Source organism: Carassius carassius, chromosome 3, assembly GCF_963082965.1.
Source record: "Carassius carassius chromosome 3, fCarCar2.1, whole genome shotgun sequence".
NCBI classification, from domain to species: domain Eukaryota; kingdom Metazoa; phylum Chordata; class Actinopteri; order Cypriniformes; family Cyprinidae; genus Carassius; species Carassius carassius.
This window is the reverse complement of record NC_081757.1, coordinates 13838064-13863437: the sequence shown is the minus strand read 5'-3', so window position 1 is coordinate 13863437 and position 25374 is coordinate 13838064. Positions and strand designations below refer to the sequence as shown.

At 37.4% G+C, this 25374-nt stretch overlaps 1 protein-coding gene across 2 annotated transcripts; it reads right to left on the bottom strand.

Annotated features, from left to right (window-relative positions):
- Positions 1–1313: 1313 nt before the first annotated feature.
- Positions 1314–25374, bottom strand: mindy2 (MINDY lysine 48 deubiquitinase 2). 2 transcript variants are annotated; one of them, XM_059530056.1, is made up of 9 exons: positions 24489–25374; positions 23334–23391; positions 17459–17523; positions 12803–12961; positions 10374–10476; positions 9320–9462; positions 8236–8409; positions 4887–5078; positions 1314–3461 (listed from the first exon to the last, which is right to left on the bottom strand). In XM_059530056.1, the coding sequence occupies exons 1-9, from the start codon at positions 25290–25292 to the stop codon at positions 3297–3299; spliced, it is 1863 nt and encodes a 620-aa protein (XP_059386039.1). In that variant the 5' UTR covers positions 25293–25374; the 3' UTR covers positions 1314–3296. The 2 variants fall into 2 exon arrangements, with proteins under 2 accessions (XP_059386039.1, XP_059386037.1); XM_059530054.1 differs by having other exon boundaries at positions 1314–3445.

Sequence of the window (25374 nt, the reverse complement as noted above, 5' to 3'; positions counted from 1 at the left end):
AAGCAAATGGTTAAAGCTGAAGCACATTACAGAAGAATAAAGTTATTGGCAATCAATACAAATGACACAATCTAATGCACAATGGGTACATATTGTGTGTGCTGAAGTCTGTTGCACATAGTCCTTAACCAGACATGCCACTGATCAAAAGCACCTTGGAATGTCCAGATTTAACCTGACCTGCAAGAGTAACAGTTGAGGAAGTGTTTGAATTAGAACCTAAGTGTCAGCCTGTTTACACAATGAGACGTTTGTTCTCCCAAGTTTGATGAAAACGGATGATTTATTTAATATACTCCCATTTCACTGCACCAACCCCAGTACAAACCCTTTAAGACATTTCTCTCCCAACTCTATAGTGACTAGCTTGTGCTTCCTACCATGACACCAGTTGAAGAGGTGAAAGAGGCTAACTGATATATGAATGTAAATCTTGTTTGTGTAGTGTAAAACCATAGTGAATGTCTAACCTAACCGTAACCCTAGATGTGTACCTTCTAGGGAATGATACGAACATGACAAATACAGACTAACATATGCTATTGTGCACTTTCTGGCCAAAACACTATTAGTATGCCAACCAATTAATCTCAGGTAACAACTTGAAAAAAAAATAAAAAATACGATTTCTCCTAGAAGCCCAATTTGGGGTTGAAATAGTAGTTACAACTATAAAGTTTATAGGGCTGTTCATTTCAAGGACTACAGTTTTAATAAGCTTTCCAAATTCTATGACATTGCGTACTCCACAGAGAAAAAAAACTGAATTTCAGAAGTTTTTTTTTTATAACTGAAGATTGTCTAAAACGTAAAAAATCTTGAGCGTTTAATACACAACTACTTCGCGCTTGTAATAAAAAGCGTTATTGTCTGTTGGTGTGGACCCTAGTCAGATCACACGCCATATTGAATTTGACGTAACGCCGATGAAAACACTGCCACACGGTCACGTGGTTCATATCGCTTGCAATAGTTCCAAACGAACTGGCGCTAAGAACCTGTTTGAAGAGATTGCAGCAGCGACTCAATTTTCTGAAAATATTAATGCATAATGTTGTTATATTGACTATATTTATAGTAACCTTGGCTTACTAAATTTTTTTTCTCCTGTTTTATATTTTGGAGAAAAGGGAGATTGCTTCTATAACGTAGACTACATTAAAATCTAACTAGATACTAACTATGAACTAAAATGTCAATAAATCCAGTCATTTAATCAAATCACCAGTGAATGAGCTTGGGGCGCAATGAAATGCATGGAGTTAATATCTAAAAATATACTGTATTCCCTCTGAAACACACTAGTAGTTGTATGAAACTCTATAGTAGTGTCGCAACTTTTTCAACAATTTTGGTGTAAACAAGCCCTTAGCAAAGGGGACTATTTCAAATAAAACCTCACGTTTCACATTTTACATAGTTTGAATCTATGTCCGTTACCAAATAAGCTAACACACGTCAAACTGTTTGCAAGACACTCATGGATATGTTCCTTCTGTGAAGGCCTGTGCGGTTTTCTGTCTATGGTAAGGTCTACAGATTGTCTCAGTCTCGTCTCTCACCTGCTTTTGTCAGTATAAAAGATACTTTAAATATTGTAAGGCTTTTTATATACAAAGAGTATTCGCCACTGGGGGATCAACGTCAAGTGAACAGCTCCAGCCCTACTGTGCTCCTATGTAACCACAGAGCAATCAAACTGTTGGTTCGATTGACTACACTATCATGAGGCTCTTCTACATGCAGGAGTTGTTCATTTTTGCATTGCGAGAGCAGAACAACGTTAACGCTTCTCTGAGTGTAAAGCTCAGTACAATGCTCAGTTCAAGGCATATAGCTGGAATGTTTGGATAGAAAAGACCTTGTCTCTCAGGAGGCAGCACTGGAACAGAATGGGCTGTGTAATCCTTCCCTACCTTACATCCATATAGTGTAAATGAGTATGTACAATGTACATGAAAGAGTGTCAAATTTATAGCTAGGCCTAGTGATAGACCGATATATCGGTTAGCTTTGGCCAATGTTCAGCCATTTTCAGACTATCATCTTTGGGCCGATTAACAGAAGTGTTAAATCTCTTATTTTTATCAGTAATCAGCCAACCTGCTCTCCTTATTTCAGTACTCACATCGGCCCTTTGTAAAACCGATATTGTTTGACCACTAGCTGGAGGAAAGCAAAACCATTTTGATCAAAATGAGATTTCTTTACAAGAAGCATTCGGTTTTTGGAGCAACACCACTCTAGTTCATTGAGCAATGCCTAATTCTATGGACAATAATCCTACTCATATTCATCTTATAAGGCAAATATGAACCAGGCTTTTGGCTGATATGTAAAAGGGATGGGGCGAAGTAAAAACTTGGACATGTATTTTTATATAACCTACTGATTTTGACATTTAAAAGCTATTTACATTAATGGTAGTGTCAGTTGCTCACAGATATTAACAGTTATTGTCCTACTGGCAAAAATCATTCTTTTGTATACGCATCTAAATAACCAACTGGTTTTTCAACTACCTAATAAAGAAAACCCTTTTTGAATGCATTTGTTTTATCAAGAGCTCACTCTCTAAAAAGGAAGTTACTTCTACAATATCAACGATGCAAAATTTGGCATCAAACTGCCAGGCAAAGAACTACGGTGGCCTACATCATGTCCTGAGACATCACCTTCGCCAAGCGACCTGTTGGCTTGCTACCTGCTCATATGAACGGCCTTTCATTAAAAGATCTCAGATATCCTTCAGTCAATCAACAGAAACTGACCAATACAACAAATCTAAATATGCACATATACGGGTAAACTGGTATAAAATAGCTTATAAACAACAGCAATAACAGAAATCAACACAAAAAAGAAAATGCTTTGTATAATGAAAAAAGTGGTGCCATCAGCTTTTTTTTTTTCATCGGTTTTTGTCGTTTAGGTGTTGTTGTTTTTGAGGGAGGGGGTACTTTTTTGCCTAGTGCTATGTGTAGACTACCTTGTTTTACTACAAAAACCCTCCCTCCCTGGTGACCCCACACCAATATAGTGCACTGCCGTGGGTTTCATGCTGAGAACATTTGGCCAGCTCTACGAAAGATGTAGTGATAGTCCTTGTAGTGACACCCCTCTCTTCTTGTCTGCATCTTCAGAACTCCGAGGGTTTAAGTCAGGCACAAGTGGCTTGAAAATGGCAAGTCCTCTCTGTAGCCTATTCTTTCTCCACCCCCATCCCGGAGATGCATTGCAGAGCCACTGGAATTAAACTGCTGCCCTTTTCACACTCCACACAGAGCCCACTGCTGTTACAACAAGATGCATTTGTCTTTGTCCTTGGCTTCTTTCTTGGGTTTGCGTTCCCCCGTTGAGGGCTGTTTGCCTGGGCTTGAAGAAGCCGTGGCTCCCCCCGCTGAGGCTCCAGCGGCTGCTGCTCTATCCACCTGGTCGGCACCCGCTACTGGTTGTTGTCCCTGACAGGAGGGGAACAAATTAACCTCTTATAACTCTTTGAAGCACACATTAAATGAAAATTCACCCCTTTGTTTCAAAATGCTTTGTTATTAATCTTACTGTAACTGATATACCCATGCTCAGTGTTGGGGAGTAACTAGTTAAATGTAACAGTATTCTGTAATTTAATTATAAAATTAATGTAATCGTAATCAGGGAAATAAATGTCTAATTAAGTTTCAGATTTTAGCCCATCTTTTGGAAATTTTTATTGTTATAATTGTGATTTCAGAATATGTACACATGATTCCAACTAAAAAAAACTTGAGAAAAGATAAATATATATATATATAGTACAGACCAAAAGTTTGGAAACATTACTATTTTTAATGTTTTTGAAAGAAGTTTCTTCTGCTCATCAATCCTGCATTTATTTGATCAAAAATACAGAAAAAACAGTAATATTATGAAATATTATTACAACTTAAAATAATAGTTTTCTATTTGAATATACTTAAAAAAAGCTGAATTTTCAGCATCATTACTCCAGCCTTCAGTGTCATATGTAACATCCAGTCTATCACATGATCATTTAGAAATCATTCTAATATTCTGATTTATTATGAGTGTTGAAACAGTTCTGCTGTCTAATATATTTGATGAATAAAAAGTTAAAAAGAACTGCATTTATTCAAAAAAAAAAAATTCTAATATATATTCTAATAATATATTTTCTTTACTATCACTTTTTATCAATTTAACACATCCTTGCTGAATAAAAGTATTGATTTTACTTAAAAAAAAAAAAAAAAAAAAAAAAAAAAAAGAAAGAAAGAAAAAAAAATTACTGACCCCAAATTACTGACCAGTAGTGTATTATTGTTATTACAAAATATTTATATTTTAAAAACATAGCTTCTTTTTTTTTTTTTTCCTTTTTATTCATCAAAGTATCCTAAAAAAGTATCACATGTTCTGAAAAAATATTAAGCAGCAGAACTGTTTCCAACTTTGATAATGAATCATCATATTAGAATGATTTCTAAAGGATCATGTGATAATGATCCTAAAAATTCAGCTTTGCATCACAGAAATAAATGATAATTTAAAGTATAATACATTTAAAAACAATTATTTTAAATTGTAATAATATATCACATTACATTTTTTTCTGTATTTTTGATCAAATAAATGCAGGCTTGATAAGCAGAAGAAACTTCTTTCAAAAACATTAAAAATAGTAATGTTTCCAAACGTTTGGTCTGTACTGTGTATATATATATATATATATATATATATAGCCCATCAAATCTGGAGAACCATGACATTTCTGTGATGTTATGTCAGACTGATCAAAGTGTAGTATATGTTGATATTTTGAAGAAAATGTTGGCCTTTAATGTAAATGTCAGGTGTTTATTGTTGTGTGCAGATAATGAACTCACCTGTGCCTGCGCAGCTGCTGCAGCCGCTGCCTGCTCCTGCTCCTGCTCCTGATAGAACTGGGACGCCCTGCGGTCCTCCTCCTCCTGCAGCTTCTTGGCCAGCTCTAGATCACTGATGCCTTCTGGGATCTGTTCCCAACCCAGGTCTGAGGCCTGCTGTTCCTGCTGTAGGGACAGCGCCATCAGGTAGTCCTACACATACAAAGGAGGAAATTAAAATAGTCAACAACTGCTCAGTTTCCCCATTAAAAGGGATTTAGCAGAGTTACAGTAGAAGACAATAATATATACACTAGTACTTCTTTTATGTTACCTTTTGGAACTTGATATATATTTTATTAATTGCTATACTTTACAGTCACCTTTAATCAATTTAATATATTCTTGCTGAATAAGTAGTATTCATTTCTTTAAAAGAAAATTACTTTTAATTAATTTAATGTATTCTATATTTTATGTATTATATTTATCTGACTAGCTGCCTTCTCTCCTATACTGAATGAGAAAGTGCAGCCTAAACGCTCTAAATAACTCCTTTTGAGTTCCATAAAATATAAATCACACGGCTTTTGAACATAATGTGTGTGACTAGATGACATCTTTTTCCTTTGTGGGAGAACTATTTCTTTCTGTAGAGCTTTACATCCATACAGTAGTAAGGAGCTTACAATACTTTCTGAATAAAAGATCAGTACATCAAGCATATCCTCAAAGTTTCCCAATGAATTGACCGTTTAGTTTGCTAACTGACCCCACAGAGTACAATGATCTCAAAGCCCTTCACTCATACAGACACTTCATTATTAAACACTGAATACAAGAGCAGAAAAGGGACCGAGGCACAAAGGATCTGTGTCACGTGAGAGACTTTTGTCCGGTCATCAGGCATTTAAGCATCCCAAAGGCACAGGGGGAGGGTTACACAGAGCTGGAAGAAGGGTTGTGGAGCTTTTAACATCAATAATTGAGGAGATTTTCCAGCGGGCAATGAAGCAGAAGTAGTGCTACAGGACAGCAGTGCACTACAAAGGACAATATAGATAAACTGCACTTTCACAGAGATGGGCTGCCAACATTTACGGCTCACTGTAGGATCAGCCTCCATTGCCCGCTGGCCATTAGCCGTGTTTCCACTGTCGAGCTTAAACCGGGCGTGCTAGTGCGTGCCATGGCCAGTCGCGTTTCCACGGTCACTTCCGGGGCTTGATCGTGCCTCGCCGGGGCTTCCTCAGGGCCAACGGCCAGGGTTTTTTGGCCCAACGAAAACCTTGGGCCAAAGTGGGCCAGCTGGGGCTAGAGGAGGGGTTATGAACAAAGGCGGAGTTTCTCGGAGTCTAGAGAGCTCAGCGCTGCGGATCATTTCAGAAAGATAACAGCTTTAACACCGGTATTAAAGACTTTTTAAAATAAGTTGAGCTCAAAACTCACTCTTAGTTAGCAGCAAATGTTTGAAATAACTTGATCCGATGTTGATTATAATCACTAAACAAGGCAGAAATATTTAAAAGCGATGTAAAAGACTATGCATGCTAAACATTAACGTTACAATAGTAAACATGGTAAATATGACCGCTTGGATAAATCAGACGTCAGCTTCTTATTCTCTATCACAATTGTGTATTTATTAAGTAACATTTTATCTGTCGTCTCGTTTCTTGAGTTTAGCCCCACGTGGCATATCATCAAAATATAATAATGATTTTTGTTCGGGAGCTTTTATAAAAATAGAGAGTCTGCGCTGCGGATCATTTCAGAAAGATAACAGCTATTACACTAGCATTAAACACTTTTAAATAAGTCAAGCTCAAAACTCACTTTCAGTCAGCAGTGAGTGTTTGAAATAACTTGATCCAATGTGGATTATAATCACCATACAAGGCAGAAATATTTATAAGCGATGCAAAAGTCTGTGCACGCTAGGCATTAACATTACCATGGTAAAACATGGTATGACCGCTTGAAGAAATCATACGTCAGCTTCTTATTCTCTTTTACAATCGTGTATTTATTTAGTAACTTATATGGTCTGTCACAAGCCTCGTCTCAAGAGTTTAGCTCACGTTGCCTATCATAAAAAAAATATAATGTTTTTGTTCGGGAGCTTTTATAAAAAATAGAGATATTCTCATTCATTCTAAATGTGACGTATAGGCTACTGTGGCTACAAATAAACAGAAACAGACTCGACTGAATAAGCAGGTTATTTTCATAAGCGCTAAAAATAAATAAATAAAATAGAAATAAGTGTATTTATGTGTGATTAATTTTGAGTATTGATAAATTAAATCATTATGATCAATGTATCACTTATTCTATAGTAAAACATCGATGCTTTTGAATTTGAATATATAACAAAGCATGCAAACAAACGGCAGCTTTTATCATGTTCGTTTTGTGATTGCGCATGTTCCAGTGACTTATTTCTTAGTTTTCTGATAACTTCTCTTTGTTGGTGAAATGATGAGGTTGCATGACGTTGTTCTGAGAGGCGTGTAAAGGGCGGGTTTTAGTGATGCGCAGCGGAGCTTCAGGCTCCACTTTGGAAACTCTGCACTATTCTGGTCTCGGTGCTACTGGCCCGAGGCTATGAGCCCCGCCCGGCCCTTTTTAAGCCCTGGCTCGCACTGGCCCGACAGTGGAAATGCGGCTAATGTGACTCTGTGAAATGATTTGTTAGAGTATATTTCTTAAAAATGGGGTTTAGTGATTACTGTAAAACCACAATTAAGATATCATGAACTAAAATAATTAAATAAGTTCCTGTTATCCACAAGCATATGAACAATTAACGGCTTTGAGGATTGGATATTTAAACAGTAATTTTTAGAAGTGATTTCAAATGCAGGCTTTTCTTAATTAAGGAACCTGAGAAAGGCCCAGATCACGAATACATCATTTATTTGTAAACCATGTCATTTTAAGGAATTGTAAGCAAATGCATTTTAAACTCCTGAAAACAGCTGAACTCTGAACTATGAGTGACAATTTATTTTAGCTGCAGTCTATATACGTAGTGTTGTCTACACAGTCATTAAAAAATTTGGGGTCAGTAAGATTATAATTTTGACCAATTCTGCATTTACTTGATAAAAAATTAAATGTAAAAGTCTTTACTGTCACTTTTAAACAATTTAAAGTGTTGATAAGAGTATTAATTAATTCTTTATAAAAAAAAAAAAGCGTACTGATCTCAAACTTTTGAATAGTGCATATTAATATCAATTAGTCACAACTCCATCCGACTGCATGAGCTTTAATCATGGATGACGTCACACTGAGGAACAACTACCCTATTCAGGGTTTATGACTGCCTGACACTGAGCACTCCTGGGAAGTTACTAGTGCTGACCTGGTCGATCTGGTCTTGCTGACCACGGTACACTGTTTCCGGGTCAGAGGGCGGCCTCAGATGGAACTCTGAGTCGCAGAAGTTTCCATCTCCGTCGACATTATGCAGACTTTCCCAAACCACCTTCTCCTCAGTGAGAAACCCCTGATCCGTCACCAGCAGGTACAGCTGGGCCTGAGGAGCACAGAGAGAGCATTTATAAAAACATGCAGCAAGCACACAGCTCTCGTCCATCAATCTTTCAACACTCCCAGACCGAGCAGCAGTGGTGTCATGTTCTGAAGTGTGTACACGAGGATCATGCAAGAGTTTTATCTGCGGGTGAAGTGTGTCCTGCTGTTACAGAACAGCTCCACTTCCTCCAGATAACAGACAGAGGCTTTACAGACTCCCTGATAAGAAGATAGTTGAGGGATACACAGAGAGTCAACATGCAAAACCATGCAAATTCTCTTTGGCTCTCACATTCACCAACGTTTAGCCCTGAATGAGCAATCAAAATTCAGGGGTTATTATTAACACATTAAGATTCAGTTATATGACTGTTTACAAAAAAATAAAATGCAAAATAGTTTGCAAGTTTGGAATTTAAAAAAAAAACTACAAAAACTAAATAGAAACACATGTGGAGTGCAATTTGCTTTGTTGTAAACTTTGCAGGTTTTATGATAATATCTTAAGCAGTTTCTGAAACATTGCATTGTGTTTTCAGATGGTATAATTTGTGGTGGTGTTATATGGGATGAAGACTAAAATGACTGCAATAGCCTTACTCAACAAGTACAAAAAAAATTAATAATAATTTTACTATATATTAGATTATTTGCATGTGTTTGTTTAAGACCTTGACCTTTCCAATATGCAAAATCATGGTAATTAGCAATAGAATAATTTAGGTACCATATCTATACTTTTGAGTAGCATTTTAAAGTTCTGTTTTTGGCCACTGGGGGGCATTAACATACAGCATCCCTCTAAAGACAAATGAACCAAATTTCCTTTGCTTATTGGAGCACTTATTCACAGCAGCACAGAGCCATCTTCCAGCATCCAACATCTCAAATACATTTAGATGTCAACACACCTTAAATTTGGTCATGGTGCTGAAGTGATTGTTCCTGAAGAAGACACACAGTTCTCCCTCTTGTACGGTAGAGGTGAGTTCACACAGGCCGTGGTATGTTAGCTGAGTCGCTGTGCTGTATAGAAACTGCTCTGCCACAAAACCTGGGAAAGAACGTGCCAGTGTGAGATGTCTCTAAAATACACAATACAATACAGACACAAATATGTGAATTTAACACCTTAATATCCGCCCTAGCTCTCCTTGGTGCATAACAAGTCAATCCTTTGAGTTGAATCTTTTCAAAGAATCAGTTGATTCGGTTCACAGAACTGTTCTGAATGATTCATTGATGATGACAGTCCACTGGAGGTGGTGTTTATCAACGAATAATGATTTGAATTTCAGTCTCTTTCACACAAAGCTATCATATGACTTCAGAAGACTTGGTATGAGTCATATGGACTAATTATAGGATACTTTTATGGTGTCTTTTTTTCGAAGTGTTAAAAGTCTCAGCCTCCATTCACTGCAACTTAAGATTTTTCCAGACAGAATGATTCAAGTCATAATACAGGTTTGCAACAACATAAGAGTTAATAACTGAAGAAAAAATGTTTTAGGTGAACTAATCGTTTAAACACACGGTGTCTGAAACTTTATGACACAATAATTACAGTCTGACAGAGACGGGCTAACATAAACTGCTACAAACAGAAACAGAGACTGAAAAAGTGCATTCTAAAAGACGCTTACAGAAAGAGCAAAAAAAATGGCGAGGGAGATATATTTAGACACAAACGCAGTGAGGGAGGGAGAGAATGTTTCAGGCAGCTAAAAACAGGAGGAGGGTGCTTAAATGACTGATAGTTGTTTATTTGCATGATGCAATTGGGAAAACACGTCAGGCGTGGATTAATATGTACAGTGCATTAATACATCTAAATGTACAGAAGCCTGACAAAGAGGGAACTCGAAACACTGCAATTACGTTACGTATAAGCAGCACACGCCTTCTGCATGAATGTGTGAAAGGAAAAGGAGGAGAAGACCGATGAAAACAGTGAATACCCACCTTCCCCGGCCAGCTCGCTGTTGTCTGACTGCTTACAGCTAATTATCTTCTCTACCAACTGGTTGTAGCTGCAGTTCCCCACTGCCTTAACTATATCAGCCGTCTACAGAGAGCGTGATAAAAAATAAAAGAAAGACAATATGCTGCTCAAAATATTAGCATAAATGTCAATGTTACACACAGGTGATTTTTTTTTAGAAGGGCATCAATTTAATGATGTGTTAATTTATCAGTTCACTTAATTTAAACAGCACATTATTAACAGCTGCACTGGTTTTAAAATGAAATGGCACTGACGCTAAAAAACAATTACTGGCAAACTTAATTAAATGATGTGTTGTAGACTGTAGCCAAGTAATGAGCTTAAATGAGCTTACATGTTAAATGATGTGGAACTGAAACCAACTATATTTTAATTTTAAAGCTAATTTATGTAATATCTATTCAACTTATCAGTCCAAAATAATATAAATAATATATAATATGTATTTCTTCCCATTTTATATTTTATTAAAAACTATGCTCAACCAGAGGTGGAAAGAGTACAAAAATATTCTACTCAAGTAAAAGTACCATTACATTAATGAAATTTTACTTAAGTACAAGTAAAAGTACCAGTCTAAAAATCTACTCAAGTAAAAGTAAAAAGTAGCTCATTTAAACTTTACTCAGAGTAAAAATTACTTAGTTACATTTTAACAGTGGGAGGGAGTCAAAATGGGACAGGCCAAGAGTGTCAAACTCAGTTCCTGGAGGGCCACAGTCCTGCACAGTTTAGATATAACCCTAATTAAACACACCTGATCCAGCTAATCTAATCATTTAGGTTTATTTGAAAACTACAGGATATGTGTGCTGGAGCAGGGTTAGAACTAAACTCTGCAGGGCTACGGCCCTCCAGGAACTGAGTTTGACACCCCTGGGATAGGTCTATTAATCTCAAACTAGTTGTTTTTAATTAAAGGAATCAGTTATTTAGAATAATAAAACATTTGGGCTGTTACCAGGCAAATCAGTATCAACAAACTCATCTTTTAATGCAGAGGAAATGAAGAAGATTCATTGGAAGTGGCATTTAGATGTATTACACTGTTTAGTGCAGGACAAGAATGCATTTAACCTGCAGTTACAAATGCATGAATAATGTTTTGATATACAAGACATAAAATGTTGAATACTCATTTGAAATGATAAGAAATTAATTATTTAAAAAAATCTAAAGATACTTTAAATGTGAAATTAAAATGGCCAGTATGTGTCAGCAAGTCACTGTTAATAAGTGAGTCATTGCGATTGAACCGAATCATTTAAACGGTTGATTCATTCAGGAACGAAACACTGTCACGTTGCTCAGAGACGCAAAACTGTGCTTTGGTGGCTGTGTTTGGAATTATTTTCTGTTGTAGAAATAGAGCTAAAAAGGCAATATGGTTTCTAAAACCCAAGTCTCTTAATTAACTTGTTTACTGAACTGTTATATATATATGTATGTATATATTCATGATGATTTTTGGAGGAAACGATGGCATTCTTTGTGTGATTTTGATTTAATATATGAAATTATATAAATATGTGGATTTTCTGCCCCTATATCTTCAATTTTGTGATCATTCTAAATGCATTTTAGGAGACTGAATCACACAGTGAAAGAACGCACTATAAATGCGCGCGCACATCATTCAAACAAAAATAGCACACTCCTCACCACTGTCTTTTTAGCTAATTTGTGCAAAACCTCTTGCTAAAATGTCAAAGCTTCATTTTAACCACCAATGTAACGATGCAATTATTTAGCTTACCTCTACATTCTTGCGAAGGGTTGATGTCTTGTCGAGATTTTATAAGCTGCTAGTTAGGTCTTCCTAGGCAAGTACAGCTTACACTGCATAATAGAGCATACATATGGCCAGGGGTTCACTTCATTTCCTTCGAGTTCAACTTCAGAATATGACGGGGTTTCGTTTTCAGCGGTGTCTGCACCACTAACCCCTGTTTTGTCCGTCTGCATCTTTCTTGTGATTTTAGCGCCAGTTTGCCCTCCCCATAATTTACTGACGTAGTTTCCAGGGAGCGATTTTTTTTTTTTTTTTTTTTTTTTTTTTTACTCAGTAATTAATGTGTTTTAAAATGTAGCGAAGTACAATACTTCAAACAAAATATACTTAAGTAAAAGTAAAATTACAGATTAAAAAAATTACTTTAAAAAGTATTAGTACACAAAAAAGCTACTCAATTACAGTAACGCGAGTAAATGTAATTCGTTACTTTCCACCTCTGTGCTCAACACATATCATGTATTTGTGTAACTGAGCAAGTTACTACTGTAGAGTAATATTTAAAAATGAAAGCCCATAAATGACATCATGCGGGGACACCTAATGTTTCAGTGGAGCTTGCTTTTCTAGAAGGATGTGTATCAGGATGCTGACCTGTGGGTCAACCAGCCATCCGTGGTAGAGTGGGATATCCAGCAGGTCAAAGACGATGCATTCGGGTGTGTACTCGAACACCCGCACCCCTGTGAACTTAACGTTTACATCCAGACCCGTCTGCAGTTTATGCAGCACTGCCATAGCATCACTCATATTCTAGAGAAAGAGAGAGCAAAGAAATACAGAAAAAGAAGAAAACTGTAACAATCTTTCCAACACAACCCATGCACACATTTCTGTAAAATGTCACACCCAATTGTCTTACTGCTCTGAGCAGGAAAAATCTCCTAACTCTAGACCAGCGACTGAAGAGCTCTAAACACCGGAGTTCACCTCCTTTACTTCCTGTCTTTCTGTTTGACTATAATGACCCTCCACTGACTCTCAAAAAAAGCACAGCTGCAGGCTCACATACAAACAGATAGAGTGTGAACATACGTGTGTATGTGTGCAGCATTTGATATTACGTTCCAGGCCCTATGATAATAATAATCTGTCCGGCTCTCACTTTTAAGGACTCACAGTATGACCATCTGTTACATTGATTGGTCACAGTTCGCAAAATGAGTGTGTGTGAACAGTTGTTGGGAGCTCAAAGCTTATAACACAACTCGACCATGTAACAACAACATTATATCTCATAAACCACTTTCTGCCCTGGCCATTTTCCATTGGTACAGGGGATTTCCTAGCACTTTCTCTTAATTCAACCCCAATCACTTGTATCTGGAGTTCTGGGTTTAATTTAAATGTTTAAAATGGATAGTTCCAGTTCTGGAAGCTGATTGGTCAAAACAGCGTTCTGTGTTATTTTACTATTATTTATATACTATAACAGTATTTTGAATGAGCTTTTTATATCTTCAGTTTTCATTTAATTTGAATTTATTACTGCAACAATAACACTATTCTGAGTGTAACTGTTTTATAAAAGCATTAAGGCAGTTAAGGCCATCCTAAATTGTAAATATAGCTAAGTTGTTGCAAAACATCAGCCTTTATTTTTTACTTTGTTCATGATATAAGACAGACTTTCATATTGTAAAATTTATATGCTAAAGATTTCAGATGACTTTTACTAGCTCCCAGATTCATTTTCAATTTGGCTACATTCAAACAGTCAGTATTTGGGATCCACAATTTCATTTAATAGCAAATTGACTCTTAAATTTTCCTGTATAGAGAACGGATCGAATCAGATCAAATAACTGAAGTCAATCCTCTTCTAGTGATAATCTTGATTAATGCCTATAACAATAGTAGCTATGCTTCCATAGCAGGCATCCTCCTCCGAAAATATAAGCTGCATTTATTGTGTTTCATCTGCTCGCTCTGAGGTGCAAATAATTTATCAAATATGAAAATTACTGTATTCAGTGGCTTCTCCTACTTTTCTTAGTGATGTATAGTGCCAGATTATCAGGTAGTGATGCATTTGTTCTCTTTGACTCGTTGGAAGGAAACGGTACTTTAATGCGTAAATGTTTTATGCGATATTCCAGTTTTGTGCATAAGTTAAATTGGCATCTTTGGATGGAAACATAGCTAGTGATAGATAATAGTAAACATCAAGACGTTTTTTTTCGTCTTCAATTACTGCCATCCTACTTTCAACCTCTCAGATGTGTGGTGTAAAACACATTAACACAACATATCTAGAGAACAAATTTGGTTGTGGCTTCAAATCTCAGTTGGTCATTTCTGTTCTAGACAGTTGTCAGTCTTTGTCGTACCTTAACTGTATTTAGCACTCAATACAAGAAAGCTGTATTCTGACACTGAGTGAGCACAGCCTTCATCTCACCTTGACTCTGATCAGAATGACACAGGTCATCATCTCGCCGCTCGATACCAAAGTATGATGTTTCCAGAACAACACTAGACACCTTCAGAAAACTGCTGAGTCATGAGTCCCTGCTCTCCTGGAACAAGGGCCAGGATGAATCAACGTGGCACAGGCTGACCCGATGGCCAGTGGGTGGATGAGAGTATGTAGAAATGGCACCAGGGTCGCATGAGCATTAGAGGTTTGACAGATCGGCCAAGACCCATCCACCCACATTGACCCTGGCACTGGTTCTATCCCCACCCACATCCAGCCTGCGTGTGGCCCGGCTCTGTCCCTGTGCCCCTGCCAGTGTTTCTGAACCACTCCACTGCCTTGACCCGCTTTCTCCAGCTCTATTATACTCACTCCAGTCCGGCCATACACACTGAGAAAAGCTTCAATCAAAACATCTGATAAACACAGTCAAACCTGAATGATGTTATTGCACAGGCTAAACACACTAAGATTACCGTATTTTTCGGACTATAAGTCGCATCAGTCCAAAAATACGTCATGATGAGGAAAAAAACATATATAAGTCGCACTGGACTATAAGTCGCATTTATTTAGAACCAAGAACCAAGAGAAAACATTACCATCTACAGCCGCAAGAGGGCGCTCTATGTCTTCAGTGGTAGACTACAGGAGCACTGAGCAGCATAGAGTGCCCTCTTGCGGCAGTAGACGGTAATGTTTTCTATTGGTTCATTTTTCTTGGTTCATTTCTCTTGGTTCATGTCAAACTAATTTTGATAAATAAGTCGCACCTGACTATAAGTCGCAGGACCAGCCAAACTATGAAAAAAAGTGCGACTTATAGTCCGGAAAATACGGTAAAACACAGAGAGCAGACAGGCCCCATGAAGTGTGTGTGCCCCTATTTCGCTCTCTTACTGCCCAAAAAAAAAAAACTTTACTGTCACAAAGCCTGGCCAAAGACAGTCAGCTGACCTACAGTGTAGAGAAACAGCATTATTCACGCATGAATGAAGCTCAGCTAAAACAGTCTAGGCAATAAAAAAAAAACCTCTCAAAGATAAGTTACCTTATAAAAACCAAAATACAATAACAAAGCAAAATCTCATACAGAACAGAAGGAAGAGCAAGAAAAGAGCATGAATCCAGTCAGCCTCCACCTACTCCAATAAACAAGAACACACATTGGGGAAAATCAGAAACACTTCTATCTTCATCCTCAAGCTCACATACAGAAATAGACTTGACTTTGAACTGCTTGGAAGTGAGGTATTTCAAAATGAATATGTTGCTGCAATATTTTACTATATAAACTATATAATAAACTATTAGTAATATATTTTACTGGGGGAGTATAACAAACCATAAATAAAATGTTAAAAAAACTGCATTTTTTGAAATAGAAAACATTTGTAATATTACAAATGTTTTTAGTGTCATTTATACATCCTTGCTGAAAATAAATAAATAAATAAATAATAATATTATAATATATATATAAACAAACTTTGTGTTTTTTCCCCCCTAGAATGATGTGGTTACAGCATCGGTGTATCCACTGTGGGGGAAAAAAACAACTCCTGTACACATCTATACACTGCAGAAAACATGGATTATTATATGTTTACTTCAAATTCAAAAGAATATATTCTCTGCCTCATTCTGTGATAGGAAACCACATCAGATCAGAAATTGTTGGTCAGTTCAAACACTTGACTGATGTTGTGGAGTAAAAAAAAAATATACTATACAAATTGCAATTTCAGTTTGATTTTGGTTTAACCCAAGTCTAAAGATCCTTAAATCAATACTTATTTATTTATTATTTACTTGAGAAGCAAAATGATAAGTCGTCGTCTTGTTTTCAGTGAAATTGATCAAAATGAAGTGAGTTTATGATTGAAAGACGAACAAATATCTGCTAATAAGCTCAGAAAACTCAACCCAATGGGAAAACTCAATACAAGTTTTCATTCCTAACTGGCATATATCTGGTCTTGTTTAATTTTGTTCAGTTTCTCAGAAAACAAGACATCATACCTTAATTTTGCATCTCCATTAAATGTAATCTTGATTTATGGATGTTGGAAAAATCCTTGGGAAGATATGAAACCTTTTTAAAGACTTGGGTGAAATGTGTACCCAGTTTTGTTCTGGACAGGCTTTGTGGGGTGCACCCAACCGCTATGTAATAAACATTCTTTACAAGCTAATAAAGAGAGGCCAAAAATCCCTCCATTGGTCCCTGTGCACCGTGTGAGGAGAAATGGGGCGTCTCTTTCACCCTATCTCCTTACATGTCAAACCCTGTAGAGCACACAATTCTATGAGAGGCTCATACTCACTCTCAGTACAACACAATGATGATATTCACTCCTGCTGTTATAGAAACAATTGGATCCAGACTGGAATGGACCAGTTCTCACAATTCCTTTAATTCAATGGCAATTCCATGCTTTCTTGTCCTTATTTCCTGTTGCGATGGATGGGTGCTGATCTACATGACTACCCCAGCTTGCTTCCAAAATGCACTGTAATGCCACAGAGGTAATAACAATAACTGGCTGTTTAATGACAGAGAACCAAGCCATGCTCACTACAAGAACAAAGGCATGTTTTAAAAAAGAGATGCAAGATTGTGAGACAGATATCTGTCTATCCGAGAGTCTACATGTGTCTTGGCTAATGTTTTCTCCTCTGTTAAAGCCTTAGTCTTCACCTTTGTCTCCTAGTTCTCGCTCTTAACGCTCCACCATCACACATTCACAGAGCGAGCTATGTAAACAAACTGGCTATCTTCAGTAGACTCGTGTTCTGTGAGTCACGAGCAAAACTGCTGTTGCTTTTACCTGTTCGTAGTTCAGCCGCTGAGCCTCCGAGATCTCTTTTGGCTTGGCTTCAAGGATATAGTCTCCTGTTGTGAAGGAGCAAATGTAAGAAAGAAAAAGAAAGGGAGGGTTAAGGAAAGCATTTGAGAGACAGTGCACTTATGAAAAACACATGCTCACAGGAGACATCAGTCTCTTCCTCACCCTGTTGTAATTAACAAACTGTCTACAGTATATATGCCAGTAAACCAAAAGCAGTAGATATTTACAACCCTGGTCTTTCTGTATTTAAAGCTTTGTCAGTCAATACAGTGACTGAAGCCTACCTGTTTTAGTAGAAGGGTCTGCAGAGTTAAACTAGCCTTTCACAACGTTTGTTTACATGTGTGATTGTAAAAGTTTTCATCTTCATCTTTCTGTCCAAATATATATATATATATATATATATATATATATATATACAATGACTCAAATATTCCAACAGAGACCAATTAATGACTAGGTCTAATTTAAGATGTATATGCCAGTTCACTGTTAGCTGCGTAAGTTAGCAATGCACTTACTCAACCATGTAGTATATGAATTATATGAAGTTATTTTGTCATTCATGATTGGAGTCTAATAGCCACTCCCCCCACAGTTGAGTGCATGAAGTGTCCAACAACCAGGTATTTAAAGTGCACTTTTTCTTTTTGAAATATTGAAAAATGAACACACCATTCATACAATTTATACTACAAAATGTCATAGAATAGTTACGCTTAATTACGCAATTTTGGATGCACCTTATGGCTTCACAAAAACCAGACTACTATGATTTCAAACATACTAGTGCTGTTACATGCCATTTTAATTAGATCTGCTGTCCATTGCCAATTGTGTAGCTACGTAGGGTATGTTTCAGAGTGACAAGTGGCATCTTCTGATTTTGTTATTTAGTATTTATTACATTTTGATTTTGTAATAATAATAATAAAAGATTATTATTATTTTACAGCTATAGACACAATTTTGGCCAAATTGTGCAGACCTACACAGCAAACTTAAATTTCTTCTTTAAATTGTATTTTAAATCACAATCAGTTTTTTTTTCACGATTTAGATTTTGTCCCCAAATCGTGCAGCCCAAGAAACAGAACTCAAGTTTCAGAATTCAATTCAATATTTTGTTTGACCTCTATGCAAGTTTACCATTATCCTCCTTTAGTTGTCCCGTCCAAACAAATTCTCCTACAGATCAGTGAAGGGGTCGTCGATGGGTGCTGGCAAACATGAGAATATCTGACCCTGGGTTTTTCTCTAATACTGAACCAGCTGTCATCCGCCTCATTAACATTCTGCACACACATACAGCTCTAGGTACAGGAGCACTGCTCGGCAGTACTGACCCTTAAATCAAGGCCAAATCAGAATAAATATCTAACTCCATTACAGAGCAGTCTATTGCTATTGATTCCCACATATCTGTCACTATTCAAAGCTTTCCATTGACTTGTCATTGTACTAACAATTTTGCAACAAAGAATTATGTGGTTGCACCTGCCATAGTTCAAAACAAACGAGTTCAGAATTCCAGAGGAAGCCTAGCTGTTTCTGCTCTGACAAAGCACGAATGTGTGCGAGAGAAGCGTGAAGCTCGGCGGTTTTATTTTCGGCCCACTCCCTCAGACTCCCGCTTCCTCGGATTGGTGCTAAGAATGCAGTCCAGCACAGGCAGGTTCACTTGGGCCACCTTCACTTATTTCTGCTCAGCAAAAACCCTCCGTTCCAACTCACTCCTCTCCAGCTGATCTCTTCCTCAGTCAATCCCTTTGTCTCTCCCATTTTAATCAGAATCCATTAAAAGGATTCTGTAACTGCTCGCACTGCTTACAAACATCTTTATTGCATATTCCCTTCATTGCATCAAAATGTAAAGGAATAGTTCAAACAAAAATGAAGATCCTGTCATCGTGATCGATTCATGTCGCTCCAAACCAGTATGAATTTATTCCTTCTGTGGAACACAAAATAAGAATTGCACTGGTTGCACGTTTTTCATGCAATTAGCCGGCACAAAGATGAGATTTTAAGCTGAAAAATGAGAATTCATATGCTATATTCCAAGTCTGTAACTCACAGAAGACATTTAATGAATAATGACTTTGATTTGGGTCTGACTGTCCCACAAAGTTAACATCAGAAGACTTGGAATATAACACACAAGTAATATGCCAACTTTTATGACACTTTTATGGTGACTGTCCATACTTTTAGAATCTGGAAAATCTCAGTCTCCATTCACAATAATTGCATGGAAACCAAAAACATTTAATAACACAATTCAGTCATCCGGCTCTGGCCAAATTGTTTTGATGCTAATAAAATATTTTACACTTAAACTTTGATCAAGAACTACTTGGGTTACTTAGATACATACTCAGCATTCCACAGTAAATGAACAGTAACTGAAATACATGTCTTGATCAAATCTGAAAAGACTGTGCAGTTGTCAAGAGTTTGTTCATGGGCCACTGACTTTGCCTGGAAATGAAACACTAACAGTGCTGTAAAGTAGAGCAGAGAGACAGCGAGAAAGACGCTGTCTAATGGAGTTAAACAGCTTACTGCACCTAGGGAGGAGAAAAGCAATTTACAAATGTCTGTGTAGCTAACCATGGATGCCTCATAGAGCATAAGTGAGCAAATGTGAAAATCCGCTGCTGAATAAATGCAGCTCAAAGCTATGATGGGAGTACCTCAGAAGTAACATTCAGAAGGTCAAACGAGCAACAATAAATGTAAACTCTTCATCTGACACGCTTTGTATCTAGGGGATTTCTGTGTCATATATGTCAGGCATGCTTTAGATCACATGGATGGACGTCCTCACAAACAGCTCAGCAATAAGAGGAATACTTCAGAGTGGTCTTTAGGCAGACAGCTGGGAAAGGGGTGTGTTGAATGGCCTCAAGCATGTTCAGCGTAGTCAGGTTTTCCAGGCCAAACTGACCTCACATGAGCTAGTGTTTCCCACCTGAAGCTGCTGTACCCTCGTCACTTATATCAGATTACACATCATGCTCTCCCATTTTATTGCATGTTTAGTCTGAAATGGGGCTGAAATGAGATCATTTTATATCCACTAAATATAATGATAAAATATTCTACAGATGTACTGGATATAAAATGATTCAATCGATTTCATTTAAAAATGGAAGAGCATCTGATAATAGTAGAGCAGCAGCAACAAAAACAATAACGACGACAATATCCCTTTCCTACTTGTCTTTCAGCTCATCTAATACCAATATATCCTATCATTTTTGGTCAAATGACTTGTTCTGAACGTTCATTGGGTCCAAACAGAGCTGGGGAAAAATGTATAATCTACAAAATTATTTAATGCTGACCATACTTCCATCTTTAAATAAGTTCAAGATTCTTTGTTTTATTCTTTATTCTTTCCTTCGAGGAAAAACATTAGTCAACAGAAGAGATGGACGGCAGCACGTGAGTGTCTTGCTTAATACTTGTTTGTAGATCTTTTGTTTAAATTATTACTTGCTGCAAGCAAGGAATATTTCGTTTTCTACCTATTTCTACTTTGTATTTTCACTTTAGTTTGTATATTTAATTGCACTTACCGTATTTTCCGGACTATAAGTCACACTTTTTTTCATAGTTTGGCTGGTCCTGCGACTTATAGTCAGGTGCAACTTATTTATCAAAATTAATTTGACATGAACCAAGAGAAATAAACTAAGACAAATGAACCAAGAGAAAACATTACCGTCTCCAGCCGCGAGAGGGACATATAGGACATATAGCGCCCTCTCGCGGCTGTAGACGGTAATGTTTTCTCTTGGTTCTTGGGTGTAAATAAATGCGACTTATAGTCCAGTGCGACTTATATATGTTTTTTTCCTCGTCATGCCGTATTTTTGGACTGATGCAACTTATACTCAGTTGCGACTTATAGTCCGAAAAATACAGTACTGGTAATTATAATAATTGCCATCGGCTAAGAAGGAGCCTGTTATTTGCATTGCTCCCTTCCTGCACTTCAGTGCGAACTGTAGTTTCGATTTGAGCAATTGCCCTGCTATAGGTTATTGGCTGTGCTAATTAGAAGGTAAATGTAAATGTAATCTATCCCCCGGTAAATTGTTGTTGTGACTTGTAAATGCAAATTTGGTATATTTTACATTATTTGTTGCTGCCCTCTTCTCCAGCTCACTCTTGTAAAACAGATATTAATCTCAGCGAGTTTTTTAACCTGGTTTAATAAAGAAAATCAATGCATTATCGAATGAATGTATAATAATAATAATAATAATTATTATTATTATTATTATTTAACTTTGCATAATTATATTATTATTATTAAACTTTGTATAATTAATTATTACTATTAATTCTAATTATTATTATTATGATTTGCATTATATATAATTAATAAATCGATAAAAAAAATTATAACATGATTAGGCTTTCCAAACCACAATTTTAACAAAAGTTGAATAATATAACCACCTGCTACACAAACACACATGCTTGATAAATACTCTCATCCTGAGTGGGAAAAATATGTCTTAGAGTGCAAAAATTTGTCAAGTTATAAAAAAAAAATTAAAAAGTGACCACACCCATGTGAGGAATGACATTTGGAGACCACATCCTCTGTGGTCACAACCACAGCACTTTTTCAGGGTGACCAAGGCACAAACTAGCAAAGTGCATAAAGTCTGTATTTTCTAGAAAGATTCCAAACAAAACAAAGTCTGAATCCAGTAAAGATACTGCATTTTATAAATGGCCTGTGGTGTCCCACTTTGGATAAAAGCATCTGCTAAATGACTAAATGCGTTTATAAAGAATTCCAAGGAGTGTTAAAGAGAAATCAGTGCACATATATCAACCTCTGATTAACACATCCAGAGCTGATATCTATATACATCTCATACTTGGCATTTCTGGAGTGTGTGAGGGAAAATAAAACTGCTTACAGTTAAAACACTCATCATAAAGTTTCACAACATTCAAATCCAATCAAAGCTATGTGACTAACTTTTATAATAGCCTTCAACAGCTGGTGTACTTTCTTCGTAGCATCTATGACATTTTTTTTCCTTTAACAAGCTGCTTTCACATTCCGTCAATGGTATTTATTTAGGACCAGTAGGCGGATGCTTTTACACTATTAAAAACATTTTAAACTTGATTTAAAAAGTGAATGTTATGTGAGAAGCTGAGGACCATGCAGTAACTGCAGTAATGCAACACTTCAGTGTAGCAGGTCAACATGCCACAGTGGAAATAGGGATCTGGATTCTGTGACGTTACAAGAGGACGAGCCCCTGGGTATTTCCCTGATCTGGTGCTGTCCATCAGCATCCTAAAGACATGTCACATTTTCAGGTTCTCCAATGTTTACCAGGCTGTTTATCTAACTGTTTATCGTCTAACTCGATTAACAGAATGACTTCTTCTCAAACACATTCTGAAGATGTACATGCAGAAGATGTCTAATCAGAAAGTGTATGTTGAAATTACACTACACAATCATATAATTAGGATGACATGACTAGCTTTTGCATGGTTCTTGCTGTAATTTGATGCCACATGGTAGATAAATTTAAATTTTCTTTTTGGGAATGAACTAGCAATTAGTGACATGAAGCTGCAGGCAGAAGTAGCCAGAAACACTCAAGCGTAGTTTTCCCATTATGGTGCTGTCAGCAAGCCCACAGTGCTTTCTTTAGATCTCTACATCTTTCTTTATTAGCTCTTCAAATGAAATAAAACCTGAAAAATCTACTCTGATTTTTACAGAGCCCTCCACTGGATGGATACGGTGTCAAATAAACAAAGCCATGAAAAGCATCCACATTTATAATGCAAATAAAACTCTCACCTAGATATTCCATCAGCTGCTCTGCTGTTATTATCTCCATCATTGGTGGCAGCTTGACCTGAGCCAGAACCAGAGAAAAATCATTTTAAAACCAATTTAAATGACAAATTACCTATGGCCATTTAAGAGACCTCTTTTCCTCTGACAATGATGTGGTGTAATATGCACACATAAGGGTTGTGGTGTTTAAATAGGCTGCTGTATCAGCATAAATGCACTATGGGAAGAGATTTTTATCCTAAAAAACAAAACATCTTTACACCAGCCTGAAGCCCTGAACGTGGCTATCATCTTCATAGATGCCAGTGACTTTTAAAGCAGTCACAGCTGAACAACATAGTGCCTCTTATTTCAAGATGAAAGACTGAGCACTGAAATAGCTCATTGTGTGCCTGCCAACTCACTGTCAAAGCCAATAATTAAATGTCATCTTTATAATGCAAATGAGTCCAGGGCTGAAAGCCAGGAGTTATCAACTGTTTCGAACCAAACCAAAATACTGGTATGGCTAAAATACATGGCAAAGGGGGTGTTATTTAAAAATATGGAGTAAGAGAGAGAGAGAAATGAGAAATCTGAAGGTGAAGACAAAATCCAAAAATAATTTAAAGTCAGTCCCAATTAACGCACTAGTTTTCACTGCCCAGATACTATCAGAAAACATTGTCAAATAAGAGGGAAAAGATGTGTTTCAGTCATAATCCACATTTTACGTCTCCACATTTTTACAGTTTGTTTAGCCAATTATGGACCATAGTTGTAGAACTGTGTGAATCTTGAGAAATTATTAAAAAAAATGCATGCATGAAGTTTCTTTACTAAAAGTTGCAAATTGCAAGTTGCAAAACTATCAGCAGAAGTTGGACTTCTGTTGACTGCGGTAACCGCAAGGATACTGTCTCCTATCATTACTACATAAAGTAAATATATATATATATATTTTTTTTTTTTTTTTTTTTTATAATTTCTATTATTAGTAACTTTGTAAGCTGCATGATATGAAGTCAACACTGCAGCCTCCTGTGAGTGTACCTCATTTTTATCACACAGGCTAACTCAAAAGTGCTGTTCATATCTTTCTGTAAAACTTTTGCACATCTATAACTTGGGTGGTAATTGTGAGCTGTCAAACGAGCAGACTCTCATCTTATTTACCTTCCATGACAATAGCAGGACATTCATAATAGCCAGCAGCGGACACGGGCCGTTCTCGTTCTGTGTGATGATAGGCGTGTTCTCCTCCTTCCACTTTATCCACTTGATGTGGTACAACGACTGACCGGCCACCCTGTCTTTAAGACAGGGGATTTTTGTTCCCTCAGCCCCGTATTCACTCTGAATCGCCAAAGTCAGTCCCTTTTCCTCCAGTCCCTCGCTGATGAGGTCTGAGCTCGGGCAGGAGTTGAGGTTAGAGAAAGACTCCAGTGAATCAAAGCTTCGGGACTCCCCTGCGATGCTGGGCTCACTCCCACTCGCAGGACCCTCGGAAACGGTGCGATCGTTTGAATTCGAGCTCGCGGGTTTTGCTTTTTCCGAACTCAAACAGGCAGACTTGGCCAACCTCGCCGCTTCTTGCATCCCTCCATCCAAACCGTCCGCGCTCACGTTACTGATGTCGGGTTGCTCTCCCGTGGGGTTGTTTAGTAACTTTGCGGTGCCACCTTCATTATTCCCCGCAGCGGTCGACGACGGTTCGTGTCCCATCCCGTTGCTCAGCTGATCCGCTGCAGACAGAGCCTCTGGTAAAACGCTCTTGCTTATTGTCTCAGTAGCATCTGATGTCTGTGTGCAGGGTGTAGCATTAGCACCGCTAGCACTTGCACAAGTACTCAAAGTCTCTCTCTTCTCGCAGACATCTTTCATTCCGCCCACTGTTTTGATATCCACGGGTTCTGCGGGGATAGCGGTGCACAGGACACTTCCTCCCGCGTCTCGATGAGGGTTTGCATTCTTCTCCATTTCGCTGAGCGCATCGACGACAACCTTTAACTAGATGGCAAGCTCCAGTCTCAGCTCCGACGACGCCATGACATCTCCACCT